Source organism: Poecilia latipinna, unplaced genomic scaffold (genome assembly GCF_001443285.1).
Source record: "Poecilia latipinna isolate Pla-1442-1.1 unplaced genomic scaffold, P_latipinna-1.0 Scaffold60, whole genome shotgun sequence".
Classification (NCBI taxonomy): Eukaryota; Metazoa; Chordata; class Actinopteri; order Cyprinodontiformes; family Poeciliidae; genus Poecilia; species Poecilia latipinna.
In genome coordinates, this window is record NW_015112676.1 from 297,945 (window position 1) to 313,493 (window position 15,549).

A 15,549-nucleotide genomic window follows, 5' to 3' on the forward strand; every position below is an offset into this window, starting at 1 on the left:
ACAATTAAATACTGACCAAACAAAACAAAACAAAAGAGAAAAAAAAAATCACAGCTGGAGCCACAACGTCTACTAAATGCTCGCACACACACTCACAGACGCACGCGCGCGCACACACACAGACACACACACAGACATAAAAAGAGAGATCGAAAACATCTGGGCGAAGCTGTAAACGAAATACCAACAAACCATAATAAGTTTAGAGCTAAAGTGTGCATTATTTCTCAACTAAACATCAGCCACAATTATTAGTTTTTTTTGTTTTTTGTTTTTTTCTCAGTGCAAGTTTCTTACAAACTATCAAACAAATACTGACTCAGAGCTTGATGTGGATTGAAAAACCGTGACACGACAGTTATACTGATTAGCATATTAGATTGTGAAACAACACGTCATATAAATTACATTTCCCATACATATCTACAGATGAGGACGATGATGATGATGGCAGCAGCAGCAGGTCGATGAATTACACAGAACAACCGTAAGTCGTCGATGTTCGCCGAGTGATTCCCACTGATCTCCCCGCTCGCAGACAGACCGACTGCTGAATGTTTCACCAGAAGAAAATGACTTAACATCCCGATCGCTCGAAGAGGAAAATTGTCGACAACGGCTAAAATGTAAACACTACCAAAGCTTAGCAGAAACTTTACGAAAAATGCTAAAAACTATACTCTCGGATCGACGAGCAGCATCCTACGATCTAAATCTCTTCCCACGTCCTACCGACCACACGACAAAGTCCTAACATGAACTACGTACGTTCAGATCCAAACAGTGATTGTCAGATGTTGTTCTTTTTATCTGACAGTGTCCTACGTAGGTGCCTGCGCAAGGCGACAATGGTAACGGAAACAAAAGTATGGCTAAGTCCCAAAATGCATTCAGAGTCTGAAGAGACCTGGTCACAACTATATCTAAAACTGCAAGAATTTTGCATGCCTGATTTTAATGCCAGGTGCAAGTTGCCATATTTAACAAGGTCAGTTTGGATCAAGCCAGGAAGGATGACAAAAATAACCAGAAATAAGTTTTTCCCTTCTGTTTCTTTAAATCATAGGAACCGTGTGACAAGTTTTAATATTGTAACTTTCATGATACCACTAAATAAAGATTCCCTAGATTATGTTTGGTGTCGACATTAGGTTTGATGGGCTCTTCAAACTCTGATTAATAAATTTCACATGTAAAACTGACTAAATAGCTTCAATATTAGTTCCTTTTTACCCATCTTATGCCTAAAAATGCATTTTCTTGTTTCACAGTGAGAATTAAAAAGTAATTTGTTAACTTATTTGGCTTTCTAAATTTCATATACTATGGGCAAAAAAATATTTCTCATTATCGTGGTTAAAAATACTCTACAGCAGTTTCCCCTTTCGCCTCCTTTAGCAACATAACATCTCCTCCTTAGTGCACATAATCAAGTAACAAAAGACTACGACCCCTACAGGAATACACAGTGATGAGCAACGACAAATGGAAAACTAAACCTACCAATGGAAGGGTTACTTTCTGATTTTTTTTTTAAGTAATGCCCTTCTGACGCTGTCCGCTCTGCTCCCCCTGCCGCACCGATCAGAGAAAAAAAAACAAAAAATGCCAATGAGCCAACTTTTACGTCAAGCGTCGATGTGGTGCGTGGTACAGAAAGCTTTGATGCAACTGCAGCGAGTCGAGGAATGGTGCTTTACAATAAGTTACATAAAGATATTACAATGAGATCACAGGCAGAGAGACGGACGGAGGCAGCTTCCGATGCAGCTGCGTGATGGGAGTTTTGGGAATTCGTTTCAGTCCTGCGACAAGACGCTTTGTCTCTTCTTCTCTCCATCTCCCTGACAAGATAAAGAACATTTTAGTGTTGGAGTAGTTTGTTTTTAATTTTTAATTTTTTTTTTTGGAGATGCGCTTTAAGTTTAATAACTGCGTCTCACCTGCCACGGTCACATCAGCTAGACCATCTCATATTGATTGGCTGTGATGATCCTGGACAGACAGCAGGCCAGCAACATGCCAATCAGCTGAAAACAAACAAACAAACAAAAACACACACAAACACAAAGTGAGCTTCGATGAACCGCTGCAAATCGCAATGAACCATTTATTTGTTTTGCACATTTTTCTCAACCTGCGAGAAGGCGATCCCGAACGTCACACCAGCAATGATGGCCATGTTGGTTTCCATGAACGAAGTGACCAACTCAAAGCAGCCCTGAAACAAAGGGGGCATGTTAGTCTGCACAGGAAACAGGGACACGTTATATGCGCAAAATAAAGGCAAGACGGGTATATTGGAGAGAATCTGAGGCAGCTGTTAGTTTATGGAGAAGCCGGGAGGTTTGAAGAGATTCATTTATTTTTGGAAAAGCATAAAAAAAAACCCAAAAAGGTCAACAGTCAGAACCTACCTGGTGGTAGACCTTGCTTGGCGCTACAGTTGCATTGCGGAGATCGTCTGGGTTGCAATCAGAGGAGTTAAAGCAGCAGCTGGCAGGGATACCGTTGGAGGGGTAAAACACGCTGCCAAACCAGTTGGTGTAGTTATAAACTCCACAGCAACGCAGCTGCAAACCCAAAAAGCAAACAAAAAAAACAAAACAAAAAAAACCTTATTCCTCTGAGTCATACAGGCAAAAATTCGACAATAAAAAAACACACTAGTACTGACAACTTTTAAGAGTTTTCTGGGACTATGGTGCTGTCGTTTATGGATATGCACCTTCCTCCGGTCTTCCTCTATCATAGATATGATTTTACAACAAACACAAACAGGTTGTTAAAAACCTTTAGTAAGTCTCTGGCTAATAAGTAAAACACCCCTTTAACAGGACGTCTCTGCCAAAACTGCAATCTGCTTTCTACATGGTAGCATTAACTAAATAATTGGAAGGTGATGTGTACTACTTTAACTTGAACATGCCGTCAAACAATACAGAGAGCCATACGTACTGTGTGCACCATTACCATGACAACCAGAATAATTTGTATACAATACGGTGACTCAGAGAGGACCAAATGAATCATTTACTCAAATAATCTTAGCTCACTGGTGTGTTTCCACCCAATTGCACGGCATAAACATGGTTTAGAAAACCCAAGCGCCTGAGCTTGGTGTTAAAACAAAAGTCTTTAGAGCACCAGTCTAACGCAAGTCTGAACTCTTTGCTTGTGCAGCATAGACGTGAGTCCAAGTTGAGACTCAAGTCATTAGAGCACAAGTATAATTCAAGTTTGAAGTCCTTGTGAGACTAAGACCCACAATGGAGTGCCAGACATAGACTCTAGGTGGAGAATCTTCTGAGGGTAAGTCTAAGATCTGATTCATTTGGCTGAAGCACAACTTGAGTCCAAGACCTTGAGTTCAAGATATCCTTGTAGCCTAATTCCACGTAAATTTGACTCGAAATTGCAAAGTCTCCATTTCAAAACGTTTTTGAGTGTACTGCAGGCTAGCCTACTATATCTCATATACCTGTGTGATTAAGAGGCAGGCCGTAAAGCACTTCATCAAAGGTAACCAACCTTTTAAACGGCAGACAGAATCATTTTCCGAGTCTGTGACTCGGCTTTATGTTACCACTCACACTGTTCTGCAAGTAGTCAACAGCACGGCTCGCCTCGTCCTTGGCATTGTAGTTCAGGACTGCATCGGTGTAAGTCCTGCGAAAGGTTCCCTTGATCTGCAAAAACACAAACACACACTTAGTCCGACACGTCGACACAGACTTGCAGAACTGCAAAAGCTGCAGTTCGAAGCGACTCTGACCTCGTGACGAAACACAAATCCAGAGATCCCCGCCACAAGCTCCGCAAGGAAGACCAGCGAGAGAAACATGGCGTACTGCACGAAGAGGAACAAAAGCAGGAGATTTGCATTGATAACATGAAAACCTTGAGGTGAATATCATTTGCCTTTCGATGCTTACTCTCACATAACCACGGTTAAGCGAACAAGTTACCCAGAAGGACCTACTGAGCAACTCATATCCTCACTCAGGATAAAGGTTGTGCGACCTGAGGTTAATTCATCAGCACTTCTCACTCTTACTGCAGAGCAACACCTGCAGGTTCTTACCAGCTTCAGCATCCATGGGCTTCCTCTGCAGGTGGCGAAGCATCCAAACAGGCCGAAAACGATGATGATGGTCCCGGTGCCGATGAGGACGTACGGGGCGTTGGTCGAGTTGTCGGCGATCAGGGAGATGTACGGGCCCAGCATCAACTTCCCCCAGACTCCCACTGCCAGCAGGATGGCTCCCGTTATCTAAACGGTTGAAAGAGACATGGCACAGGGAGCCGAGTGAGAGCAGGGAAGGAGAGGCCTTATTCTCGGCACTTATTTCAACAGTTGTGTTTCTGCGGCACGCAGAGGGGGAGAGACGAAGAAATGGGGATCAAGGTGGATCAAAAAGGAGAGCAATTATAGTAGTAGGAGGAGCCGGAAGATAGCAGACAGGAAGAAGAAAAAAAAGGAAAATCATCAGGAGCACGAGGTGCCAATCACCTGCTCCGTGAATATGCCTACATTCACGCACGAGAACATCAAATCAAAGGAGCTCTTTGATCCGAGGCGAGACGCTTCCTCCTGTTGCGCCTCTTTTAGCATTTCAAATGAATGCGGCGGATAAAAGAGCGCGTTGTTCGAGGCAGATGAAGCAGCGTGTGTCTCAGCTGGGCTTGTCTCGCTGGCGCTGGAAACAGAGCGGGGCGGTGAACGGCTGCGGATGATCCGACTCCGGCGAGGGATGCCTCATCCTGCTAACCATTGTCTGCTAGAGACGAGGCTGCTCAGCATCCAGCTGCCAGACCTTCTGATTACAAAGGGAACGCTCGGCGCTAATGTTCTCTGCTCCTTTAAAACTGATGTGAGCGTGACATTCGCCTCCCTACTTTTAACGGCCCCTTTCTCTAAACTGTGCTGTTTAGAGACAAAAGGGGACAGAATTATTTTTATTTAACGCGCCGGAGCTTCTCGCATTTATTTTTGTCTATAGCTTCGGCGGGCTTTCTTCAAAATTAGCCATCTTAGATTCTATTGGGAAGAGCAAATATGGAAGAGGCTACTTTTGTCAGATGAGGCTCAATCTCTCTGGCTTACATTCAAAAACGCTAATAAAAAAACCCAAAAAAACAACATAAATAAATACACTTTATGTTTCTTTTTGGTTTGTACCAAAAAGAAACGGTAATCAAAATAAAACATAAATAAATTCAGGAGGGAAACATGTTGGAGGTTGCAAAGCATTCCAGGATGGAGGTTTACATCTAAGCGAAACCGTTTGATTTAAAGCATATTTATGTATTTGAATGGCCTACTCAAAGTTCAGGCCTAAATCCAACTGAGAATCTGCAGCTGGATCTGCAGGCATATGTCAACAGATGAGTGTTTGAACATTTATTGACACATTGCAAAAGAGGCTACCAACTGTCTCTTCTGCCTGCATCTTTAGTGAAGGGCCTCAGTAACGTGTTGCGATACAATGTGGGCACTCATATAAATTTGCATAAATTTGCAGACCAGGTATAGAAGAAAGAGTCATAATAATGTCTAGAAATGACCAGTCTGGGTGATGATTAACCCAATGCTACTTTGGTATTTTAAAAAGCCTTGCATTACATGATCGACTTTACTTTCTTTCAGTCCAAAAGCTTGAAGATATTCCATCATTTGTTAGTATTGCTGTACCACTATCAGTTGTTTTACCTTTCAGTCTTAACACTGTGTGCATGTGCATGTGTGTGTGTGTGTGTGTGTGTGTGTGTGTGTGTGTGTGTGTGTGTGTGTGTTGATATTCATGTAAAGGAATATTTTTTGAAGTAAGCAAAACTGGTGAAAATGAGCGTTATTGACAACTTGTGGGCAGTCAGATGCAGAGGTGAGGAAGCCCACACAGGATGTCGTCACACACAGTCGAGGTTTTTATTTCTGTTCACAAACCGAAGGTTGTATCTTTATCAGATTTTCAGAGTAGGATGATACTACTGCAACAAAAATGAACGAATTCTCACCCGTACAAGCGGTATGAATAATTTTAGAGAGAAAGCGCCTGTGTATTTACATTGTATATCTGTTGTTTCTTATATTTTGGTGCATAATTCTTAAACTAGGACAACAACTAGCAAATGAGAGGATGGAAGAATGTGTTGACATGACATCTATTAGTGATGAAGTCACACTCAAAGTTCATCACTGACCATGTGGGCCATGTTTGCTACCCTAGATGTAGGGGGACGTACCAAACCTATCCAGTTTTAACGTTTTTGCCTATATTCCAAACATTTAAATGTACACAACAATACAGCACTTTCCCCTCTAGGAAATGTTGGATGACTTTCTTCAGCTGGGAAAGGGAAACTGGTCAAAGATGATGGAAAGATGGGCAGAGCAATTCAGAGAATACGACTGGAGACTGGAGTGAAGGTTCACCTTCCAGCAGTTCAACAAAAATATTCAACCAGAGTTACAACGGAGCGGTTTATCAAAAACTAATGGCATATAAAAGTTGGGCAAATAAAAGTCCTGTTTTAAAAGGTTAGTTACATTTTTTTCAAGTGAGGTTCTTCGAAGTTGTGGGTAACACTTCCCTCACTTCTGGTAGAAAAATGTATCACTGATTGGTGGATTCCTAACAGGCTGTCAGACATTTAACTTTAGTAATTTAAGATGCATATAAACAAAAAAAAACTTCTATATTGATACAGTTTCCATGTGTTAGCTTCCACCACCCGTAAGAATGTACCTCTTCCATCAACAAGTTTGTGTTGCTATGGCAACTTTCTACAAAAGATGATGAAACCTCATTTCAACATAATCCAAAACAGCCAATCAAATCCAATTTTTGCATTAAAATTGAAAAAAAAAAAAAGAAACAACAACAACAAAAATATAAGTTGGAACCCAACAAAAATAAAATAATTTAAGTGCCACGCTTTCAAGAAGAAGGCATCTTCATGCAAAGTGCGTCTTACAACACTTCCCACCATTAAATCATTTTTCTGCTTCTGATCTTTAAAAAAAAATAGTTGATAAAATTCCAGGTTTCAAACCAACTCCTTCAGTCTTTGAAGTTTTGTTTACATAAATGTGAACGGGTGAAGACCATTGACAGTGACTCATCCACATGATAGGAAAATCGACGAGCTGCAAAGTCTACATTTGTAGACTTTACCAACGTGAATGGTAAAGTCACGTTGGAGTTACTTTTCAAAACCTTCAGTTGTTAGATGTGGGAAGCGTAAAGAGCAGTAGTCCAAATGACTCGCAGCTCTAAGTGCGGTGAAAGGTGGTTCTAGAAATGTTTTTTTTTCTTTTAGTTGATTTAGTTTTAATATTTTGTTGATTGTAAAAAAAAAAAAATCCAAAATCCTTCATGTTATTGTTTTTTACCAATAAATGTAAACATTTTTATTCCAATCCAACAATTAAAAGACAGGAGCTTATTATTATGGTCTTTTATATAATAAAAGACAAACAAAACATCTAAAGCACTTTTAAGTAAAGCCTTCCTCTCCGTTTAGTCGATGCCCTGATAAACTAAAGGGCTTAAGGCTGACGATTTCATTTGTCAGTAATATTATTATTAGTATTTCTATTAACAGTGATTGAGGCGGCCAGCACAGGGAGCTATGTCAGTGAGTATTACCTTTGATTATCATAATCTCTCTAATCATGTCGTACATGATCCTGTCCTCCAAACAGCTGCTGCTTCGCACAAACAAACAATTTGGTGTCGTTGCTGGAGTGCAGCTCTCCATGCCGCCGAGGGGCTGAAGTCTGGGGAGGATTACTGAAGCTCCACGTCTGAGGCTGAATTCCAAACACCCTGAGACGCTCTTTCTTTCTTCCTCCCTCTTTTGAGCCCCACAACCCCTCGTCGCCTCTCGGCCCCCGTCTCGCATGTTTTGTTTGAAATTCAACGCCGACCACCGTGGTTACAGCGCTGAGTTTAAAACAGGTCACCCTCCCCTCCCTTCCCCTCCTCTACTCCCCCGCCTCCCTTCGCTTCTCTTTCAATTCGCCTCCCACTCGGCCTAATAAAGAAACAGAAGGTGCGATAACAAAATATGCTCACGAAGGACGAGGGGCCGACTGCAACACCTGCTCCGCGTTTCTGCGTCTCCTGTCCCCTGGCGTGTATTTAAAGAATGGTGCCACTTCCTCACAAGCTCACGACAAAGCTACGAGACAGTGAAACCTACAGGCCCGAGACTTGGACACCTCTCCTATTTCGGAACCAGCTTTTCAGCCGTCAGAGTTGGGGGGTGAGGGGGGTTGTGCCAAGCTGTGAGATTCTCCTCCACTCTGGCTGCCTGAAACCCGACGCTCTTATGGTAGAATGCGCTCGTGGACCACCGACTAAATATAAAAAGTCCACGTCTGTGACTGCGGCTCTGCAGGACTTAAACCTGACGGCTGAAATCAGCTTTCCTATAACATTTAGCTTTAATGAGATCCAGGAAAAGGTATTCAGTCATGTTAGCTGGGGTTCACAGAGCGCGTGGGAAGCATAATAATGAGTTCTTAAAACAATTATTGATGGGTAAATCACTTCCAGATTAATTAAATGAGCTTATTCCTGGAAATGAGTCAGAGCTGTGTCAGAAGAGTCATACCAAAACCAATGGAACTTTGCGATTACCCCATAACTCCTCCAGTTGCATGGTCGCAATTCAATTCAAATTCAGATCTACTTTATTGATCCCAAAGGGAGGTTAAATAAATAGATTAGAAGGAGATTATTCTATTTTAATTTTGTATTCAAATGTTATATTAACATCAGTCTGAAGAATGAATTCTTGACATTTCCAACGAAAATGATAAACCATTCGAGGAGCTTCATCTGTGAGTAAAATTTATTCAGAATGAACACTTCAATTGTTTTGCAAGAAGTGTAACTTCAGTGATTCTTGATTCTTGTTATAATCAGTGTCATCTACAGACTGCAGCGGCAGGCAAGTTATTCTCTTTTCACTTAGCTCAGACACAGAGAAAGAAAAATCAGCTAAAATCATGTTAAACTTTAGTTTAAACACGATTCTCTGACCAAAAGTGATTTTCAGACTTCTACTGTGGCTTTGTATTGACAGAGGATGGATATGAAGTAAAAACCATTACATTATAATGCTCACCAACAGCCACTGCAGTACCTCAGTGGTCTGGCTATTTACTTGCTGCTGCAAGTGTCAATAGAACTTTATCGATTATAAGACTGCAATAAAGTTAGCATATTTTTTATCGACTGTCACAAATGTATGGGGAGGGGCACAGTGGAGTAACTGATAACACTATTGTCTGCAGCAACAACTGGTATGTTAAGGTCTTTGGTTTAGAGACAACTTCTCTAGAGATTGTTAACTAGTCTGGCTGAATTTATTTAAAAAAAAAGACTAAATATGTTACATCTGACTTGTCTTGACTGATAAATGCAGTTTTGCATAATAACCAAAGCCTATTAATGATTTGTAGTATAAAACCTTTATTTAAAAAAATGCTCCAGATGTACCGGCTCAATATACTGTAAAAATAAAAGACGTCCCATAGTGCTGTACTGGTTTGCATTATACTGCAGGGTGTGTCTTATGTTTTGCTTCCTCTGCTGTAGAACAGCAAGATAGCCAGACAGTGCAGATAAATCTGTAGTACACACTCAAAAGGAAGCCCATTTTCCTCTCTTTTATCTCAGACTTGTCACCACGCTACTTGTAACAATACAGCCTTAGAAATCCTAATGTAATTTTTTGTTTTTGTTTGGTCTTGGTTTCATTCTTTGTTTTTTTTTTGTTTTTTTGTTTTTTTGGTAAATTCTCTGGGTTTTATTTTAAGCTGATGTAAACTGGACGGGTTTGATACGTAAACCATGCAGCCTAACTCAATCTGCCAATCATTTGTGTAATTTGTGTGAAAGGGTTTTACATGGTGAGTTTGTTACAAAAAAAAAAAGGCTCGGCTGATATGTTGTGCAAAATAACGATGGAACGCCGAGCGCCAAGAACAGATTCAAGCAATGGTACAGTAACAAGAAATACCAATAGATGTTCATTTTTGCGAAAATAAAAAATAAAAATAAACTGCCTGTGACTCATGTACAGCGATAGCCCATCGCTATATTTTGATAACGCGTCATCATCCTTATGCGCTGCTCACTTCCTGTTTTAAAGAGGTGCAAATTATTCACAGATTTCAATGGTTCTGATATGATAACATTTGTCCTGTAAAAGGAGGCTCTACAGCAGTGAAATACATATCGTATTTTTGCATAAGCTGAAGGATATATTGTCTTGAGTTTGCCCAGAGGTTTCCTTCCAGTGGGGCAAAAACCTCAAAAGACACCAGCCATCCTGATCAGACACCAAAACAACAGTAGACCCTTTTGATGTGACGGAGCAGGAACTCTAATTTAAGCTCCACCAGATGACAGATTTGTCGTAGGCTGGAGACAAATGATCAGATTTTTTTTTTGTGTCCATCGTTACCCATAATTCCCAGTTGGGAAAATACACAATCAGTCTGGATAGGACACAACATCAGCTGCAGGGGGTTTTTTTTCAAACCTTTTTTTTTTTTTTTTGTAACTATACGACCATAAACTCAAAACTACAGGGGCTACAGCACAAACTATAACCCAACTTTATAAATTACTGTATCAAACTCAGCAAAACGCATAGTGATAATAGAGATAAGCAAAAAACAAAACACACACAGTAGAGAGAATTACATCTAAAATAAATAACGAGATGCATTTTTTTAAGTATAAAAAGAAAGCTCGGCATCCTCTTAAATTAAAAAGTTTCATCAAATTCTAAAGTAAAACAGGTTATTTCACCAGTGACTTAGTTCGGATTTAGTTTTCAAAGAATCGACATCGTCTTGTAGGTGGAAACTCAAAACAGTCAACTGGTGTATTAAGTTAGACCTTTGCTTTAGTTGGTTTGACAAACCCTGAAGTCTGGGATGCAGGTGCAGTTAAGTGTCTGATTCTCTTTTTTTTTTCAGTTGTGAAACAAAACAAAAAAAACAAACAGCAAAAACCTGTTAGTTCAAACTCCAAGTGTTTGCAAAATCTGTGAAGACTGGGAAAGTTGTGTACCCAGATTGAGTTTCTGTTTTTTTTTTTTGTTTTTTTTTTTGGTCTCGTCTCTTTCTCGTTCACACACCGACACTGAGGTGATGCTGGGATATTAACAGCACAATATTCACGCTGGCTTCACTTTTAACTCCACCTCATCTGCAACTTATTTGTCCAAGAAGGACTATAGACACTACCATTGTTGATTCGATCTAACTGTAGCATATTAATGTTTATTAGGATGCTGTATTTTTTATTTTTTTATAAATCTCAACCTATTTTTGTTAAAGCAACCCAATCATTAAAATGTATTTGACCTATACGTAGTGTCATATTTTGGTAGATGTTAGCATAAAATAGTAGCTTGTAGCTTTACAATCAATATATATTCAATGATGGTAGTGTAAGCAGAGATTTCCTGTGGGGATAATCCCACTCAAAGTGAAAGTGGGTTATATTAACGGTGTTACATTCCAGCACTGAGGCTGGGTAAATAAAGCGGCCCTTTAAGAATGTATTGGAGCAACACTAAAATGCACAGTATCCTACTGAAAACAGGCCAGTCTCCTATGCAGCGCCTTCAATGCTGCTCTTTAATCTTTTTTTTTTCCTCCCTCCACCTCGCTCACATCGACCATGATGCTACAGTGTGAGATAAAACGCGCTGACGCCCAGCTGCCAATAAATGAGCAACCTTAGACCCCCGGTTACATAAGGAGGTACTGCAGGCGATTCCAAACGCTAAAAACAGAGTCGCGGCGTTATTAGTCTCAGTCCGTGATTTTTTTTTCTTTTTTTGGCGGGGGGGTTTGGGGGTTTAGTCAACAGCACGGATCCATCGCTGATGCTGGGACCGAGCGGCCTTTCATCACGCACAACAAAAACACGCACAGCAGCAGCGGCGGAGGCGGAGCGGCAAGATTTGTTCTCGGTTAGGAAAGGTGAGGGAGTGAAAAAAAATATATATAGAGAGAGAGAGAGGGAAAAAAAGAGAGGCTACATACCCAAAACACGAAGGAGTAGACGATAAGGAGCGTTTTAAGGCAGGTGATGACCGGTTTGGTCTCCATTATGGTGCTGTGTCGGATCGAGCCGCTGTGGCGATAATAACAGGAGCGGAAAAAAACAGAAACGTCTCCGCGGCTGGTCGCGCTGCGCTGCGTCCTTCGCGGATGCGGCCGCACGGCGTCACTGTTCGCCCGCAGGTTGCGCCGTTAGTTTCTATGCAGCATCAAACAGCTCTTTCCTCCCCCTCACACCCCACCGACACTGTGGAGACAAATATGGTCCCTATTGTGGAAGCATGGAGTTTGTTGAGCGGCGGAGGAACATATAGATCCTCTACTTCATTGAAAACACCCCTATGCGCACTAGCGAGGTTCTGTAGGTTACATTAAAATAAATAAATAAAAAAAAAAAATACCCCGCGCGTTCAGAACAAATATATATATATATATATATATATNTGTCTAGAAATGACCAGTCTGGGTGATGATTAACCCAATGCTACTTTGGTATTTTAAAAAGCCTTGCATTACATGATCGACTTTACTTTCTTTCAGTCCAAAAGCTTGAAGATATTCCATCATTTGTTAGTATTGCTGTACCACTATCAGTTGTTTTACCTTTCAGTCTTAACACTGTGTGCATGTGCATGTGTGTGTGTGTGTGTGTGTGTGTGTGTGTGTGTGTGTGTGTGTGTGTGTGTTGATATTCATGTAAAGGAATATTTTTTGAAGTAAGCAAAACTGGTGAAAATGAGCGTTATTGACAACTTGTGGGCAGTCAGATGCAGAGGTGAGGAAGCCCACACAGGATGTCGTCACACACAGTCGAGGTTTTTATTTCTGTTCACAAACCGAAGGTTGTATCTTTATCAGATTTTCAGAGTAGGATGATACTACTGCAACAAAAATGAACGAATTCTCACCCGTACAAGCGGTATGAATAATTTTAGAGAGAAAGCGCCTGTGTATTTACATTGTATATCTGTTGTTTCTTATATTTTGGTGCATAATTCTTAAACTAGGACAACAACTAGCAAATGAGAGGATGGAAGAATGTGTTGACATGACATCTATTAGTGATGAAGTCACACTCAAAGTTCATCACTGACCATGTGGGCCATGTTTGCTACCCTAGATGTAGGGGGACGTACCAAACCTATCCAGTTTTAACGTTTTTGCCTATATTCCAAACATTTAAATGTACACAACAATACAGCACTTTCCCCTCTAGGAAATGTTGGATGACTTTCTTCAGCTGGGAAAGGGAAACTGGTCAAAGATGATGGAAAGATGGGCAGAGCAATTCAGAGAATACGACTGGAGACTGGAGTGAAGGTTCACCTTCCAGCAGTTCAACAAAAATATTCAACCAGAGTTACAACGGAGCGGTTTATCAAAAACTAATGGCATATAAAAGTTGGGCAAATAAAAGTCCTGTTTTAAAAGGTTAGTTACATTTTTTTCAAGTGAGGTTCTTCGAAGTTGTGGGTAACACTTCCCTCACTTCTGGTAGAAAAATGTATCACTGATTGGTGGATTCCTAACAGGCTGTCAGACATTTAACTTTAGTAATTTAAGATGCATATAAACAGAAAAAAACTTCTATATTGATACAGTTTCCATGTGTTAGCTTCCACCACCCGTAAGAATGTACCTCTTCCATCAACAAGTTTGTGTTGCTATGGCAACTTTCTACAAAAGATGATGGAACCTCATTTCAACATAATCCAAAACAGCCAATCAAATCCAATTTTTGCATTAAAATTGAAAAAAAAAAAAAGAAACAACAACAACAAAAATATAAGTTGGAACCCAACAAAAATAAAATAATTTAAGTGCCACGCTTTCAAGAAGAAGGCATCTTCATGCAAAGTGCGTCTTACAACACTTCCCACCATTAAATCATTTTTCTGCTTCTGATCTTTAAAAAAAAATAGTTGATAAAATTCCAGGTTTCAAACCAACTCCTTCAGTCTTTGAAGTTTTGTTTACATAAATGTGAACGGGTGAAGACCATTGACAGTGACTCATCCACATGATAGGAAAATCGACGAGCTGCAAAGTCTACATTTGTAGACTTTACCAACGTGAATGGTAAAGTCACGTTGGAGTTACTTTTCAAAACCTTCAGTTGTTAGATGTGGGAAGCGTAAAGAGCAGTAGTCCAAATGACTCGCAGCTCTAAGTGCGGTGAAAGGTGGTTCTAGAAATGTTTTTTTTTCTTTTAGTTGATTTAGTTTTAATATTTTGTTGATTGTAAAAAAAAAAAAATCCAAAATCCTTCATGTTATTGTTTTTTACCAATAAATGTAAACATTTTTATTCCAATCCAACAATTAAAAGACAGGAGCTTATTATTATGGTCTTTTATATAATAAAAGACAAACAAAACATCTAAAGCACTTTTAAGTAAAGCCTTCCTCTCCGTTTAGTCGATGCCCTGATAAACTAAAGGGCTTAAGGCTGACGATTTCATTTGTCAGTAATATTATTATTAGTATTTCTATTAACAGTGATTGAGGCGGCCAGCACAGGGAGCTATGTCAGTGAGTATTACCTTTGATTATCATAATCTCTCTAATCATGTCGTACATGATCCTGTCCTCCAAACAGCTGCTGCTTCGCACAAACAAACAATTTGGTGTCGTTGCTGGAGTGCAGCTCTCCATGCCGCCGAGGGGCTGAAGTCTGGGGAGGATTACTGAAGCTCCACGTCTGAGGCTGAATTCCAAACACCCTGAGACGCTCTTTCTTTCTTCCTCCCTCTTTTGAGCCCCACAACCCCTCGTCGCCTCTCGGCCCCCGTCTCGCATGTTTTGTTTGAAATTCAACGCCGACCACCGTGGTTACAGCGCTGAGTTTAAAACAGGTCACCCTCCCCTCCCTTCCCCTCCTCTACTCCCCCGCCTCCCTTCGCTTCTCTTTCAATTCGCCTCCCACTCGGCCTAATAAAGAAACAGAAGGTGCGATAACAAAATATGCTCACGAAGGACGAGGGGCCGACTGCAACACCTGCTCCGCGTTTCTGCGTCTCCTGTCCCCTGGCGTGTATTTAAAGAATGGTGCCACTTCCTCACAAGCTCACGACAAAGCTACGAGACAGTGAAACCTACAGGCCCGAGACTTGGACACCTCTCCTATTTCGGAACCAGCTTTTCAGCCGTCAGAGTTGGGGGGTGAGGGGGGTTGTGCCAAGCTGTGAGATTCTCCTCCACTCTGGCTGCCTGAAACCCGACGCTCTTATGGTAGAATGCGCTCGTGGACCACCGACTAAATATAAAAAGTCCACGTCTGTGACTGCGGCTCTGCAGGACTTAAACCTGACGGCTGAAATCAGCTTTCCTATAACATTTAGCTTTAATGAGATCCAGGAAAAGGTATTCAGTCATGTTAGCTGGGGTTCACAGAGCGCGTGGGAAGCATAATAATGAGTTCTTAAAACAATTATTGATGGGTAAATCACTTCC

The 15,549-nt window shown here is 40.8% G+C and overlaps 1 protein-coding gene across 1 annotated transcript; it reads right to left on the bottom strand.

The window, feature by feature from the left end:
• Positions 1-1,525: 1,525 nt before the first annotated feature.
• Positions 1,526-12,319, bottom strand: tspan7 (tetraspanin 7). The gene is made up of 8 exons (XM_015056610.1): positions 12,080-12,319; positions 4,085-4,273; positions 3,776-3,850; positions 3,594-3,689; positions 2,418-2,573; positions 2,138-2,221; positions 1,944-2,030; positions 1,526-1,843 (listed from the first exon to the last, which is right to left on the bottom strand). The coding sequence occupies exons 1-7, from the start codon at positions 12,143-12,145 to the stop codon at positions 1,962-1,964; spliced, it is 735 nt and encodes a 244-aa protein (XP_014912096.1). The 5' UTR covers positions 12,146-12,319; the 3' UTR covers positions 1,526-1,843; positions 1,944-1,961.
• Positions 12,320-15,549: the final 3,230 nt, after the last annotated feature.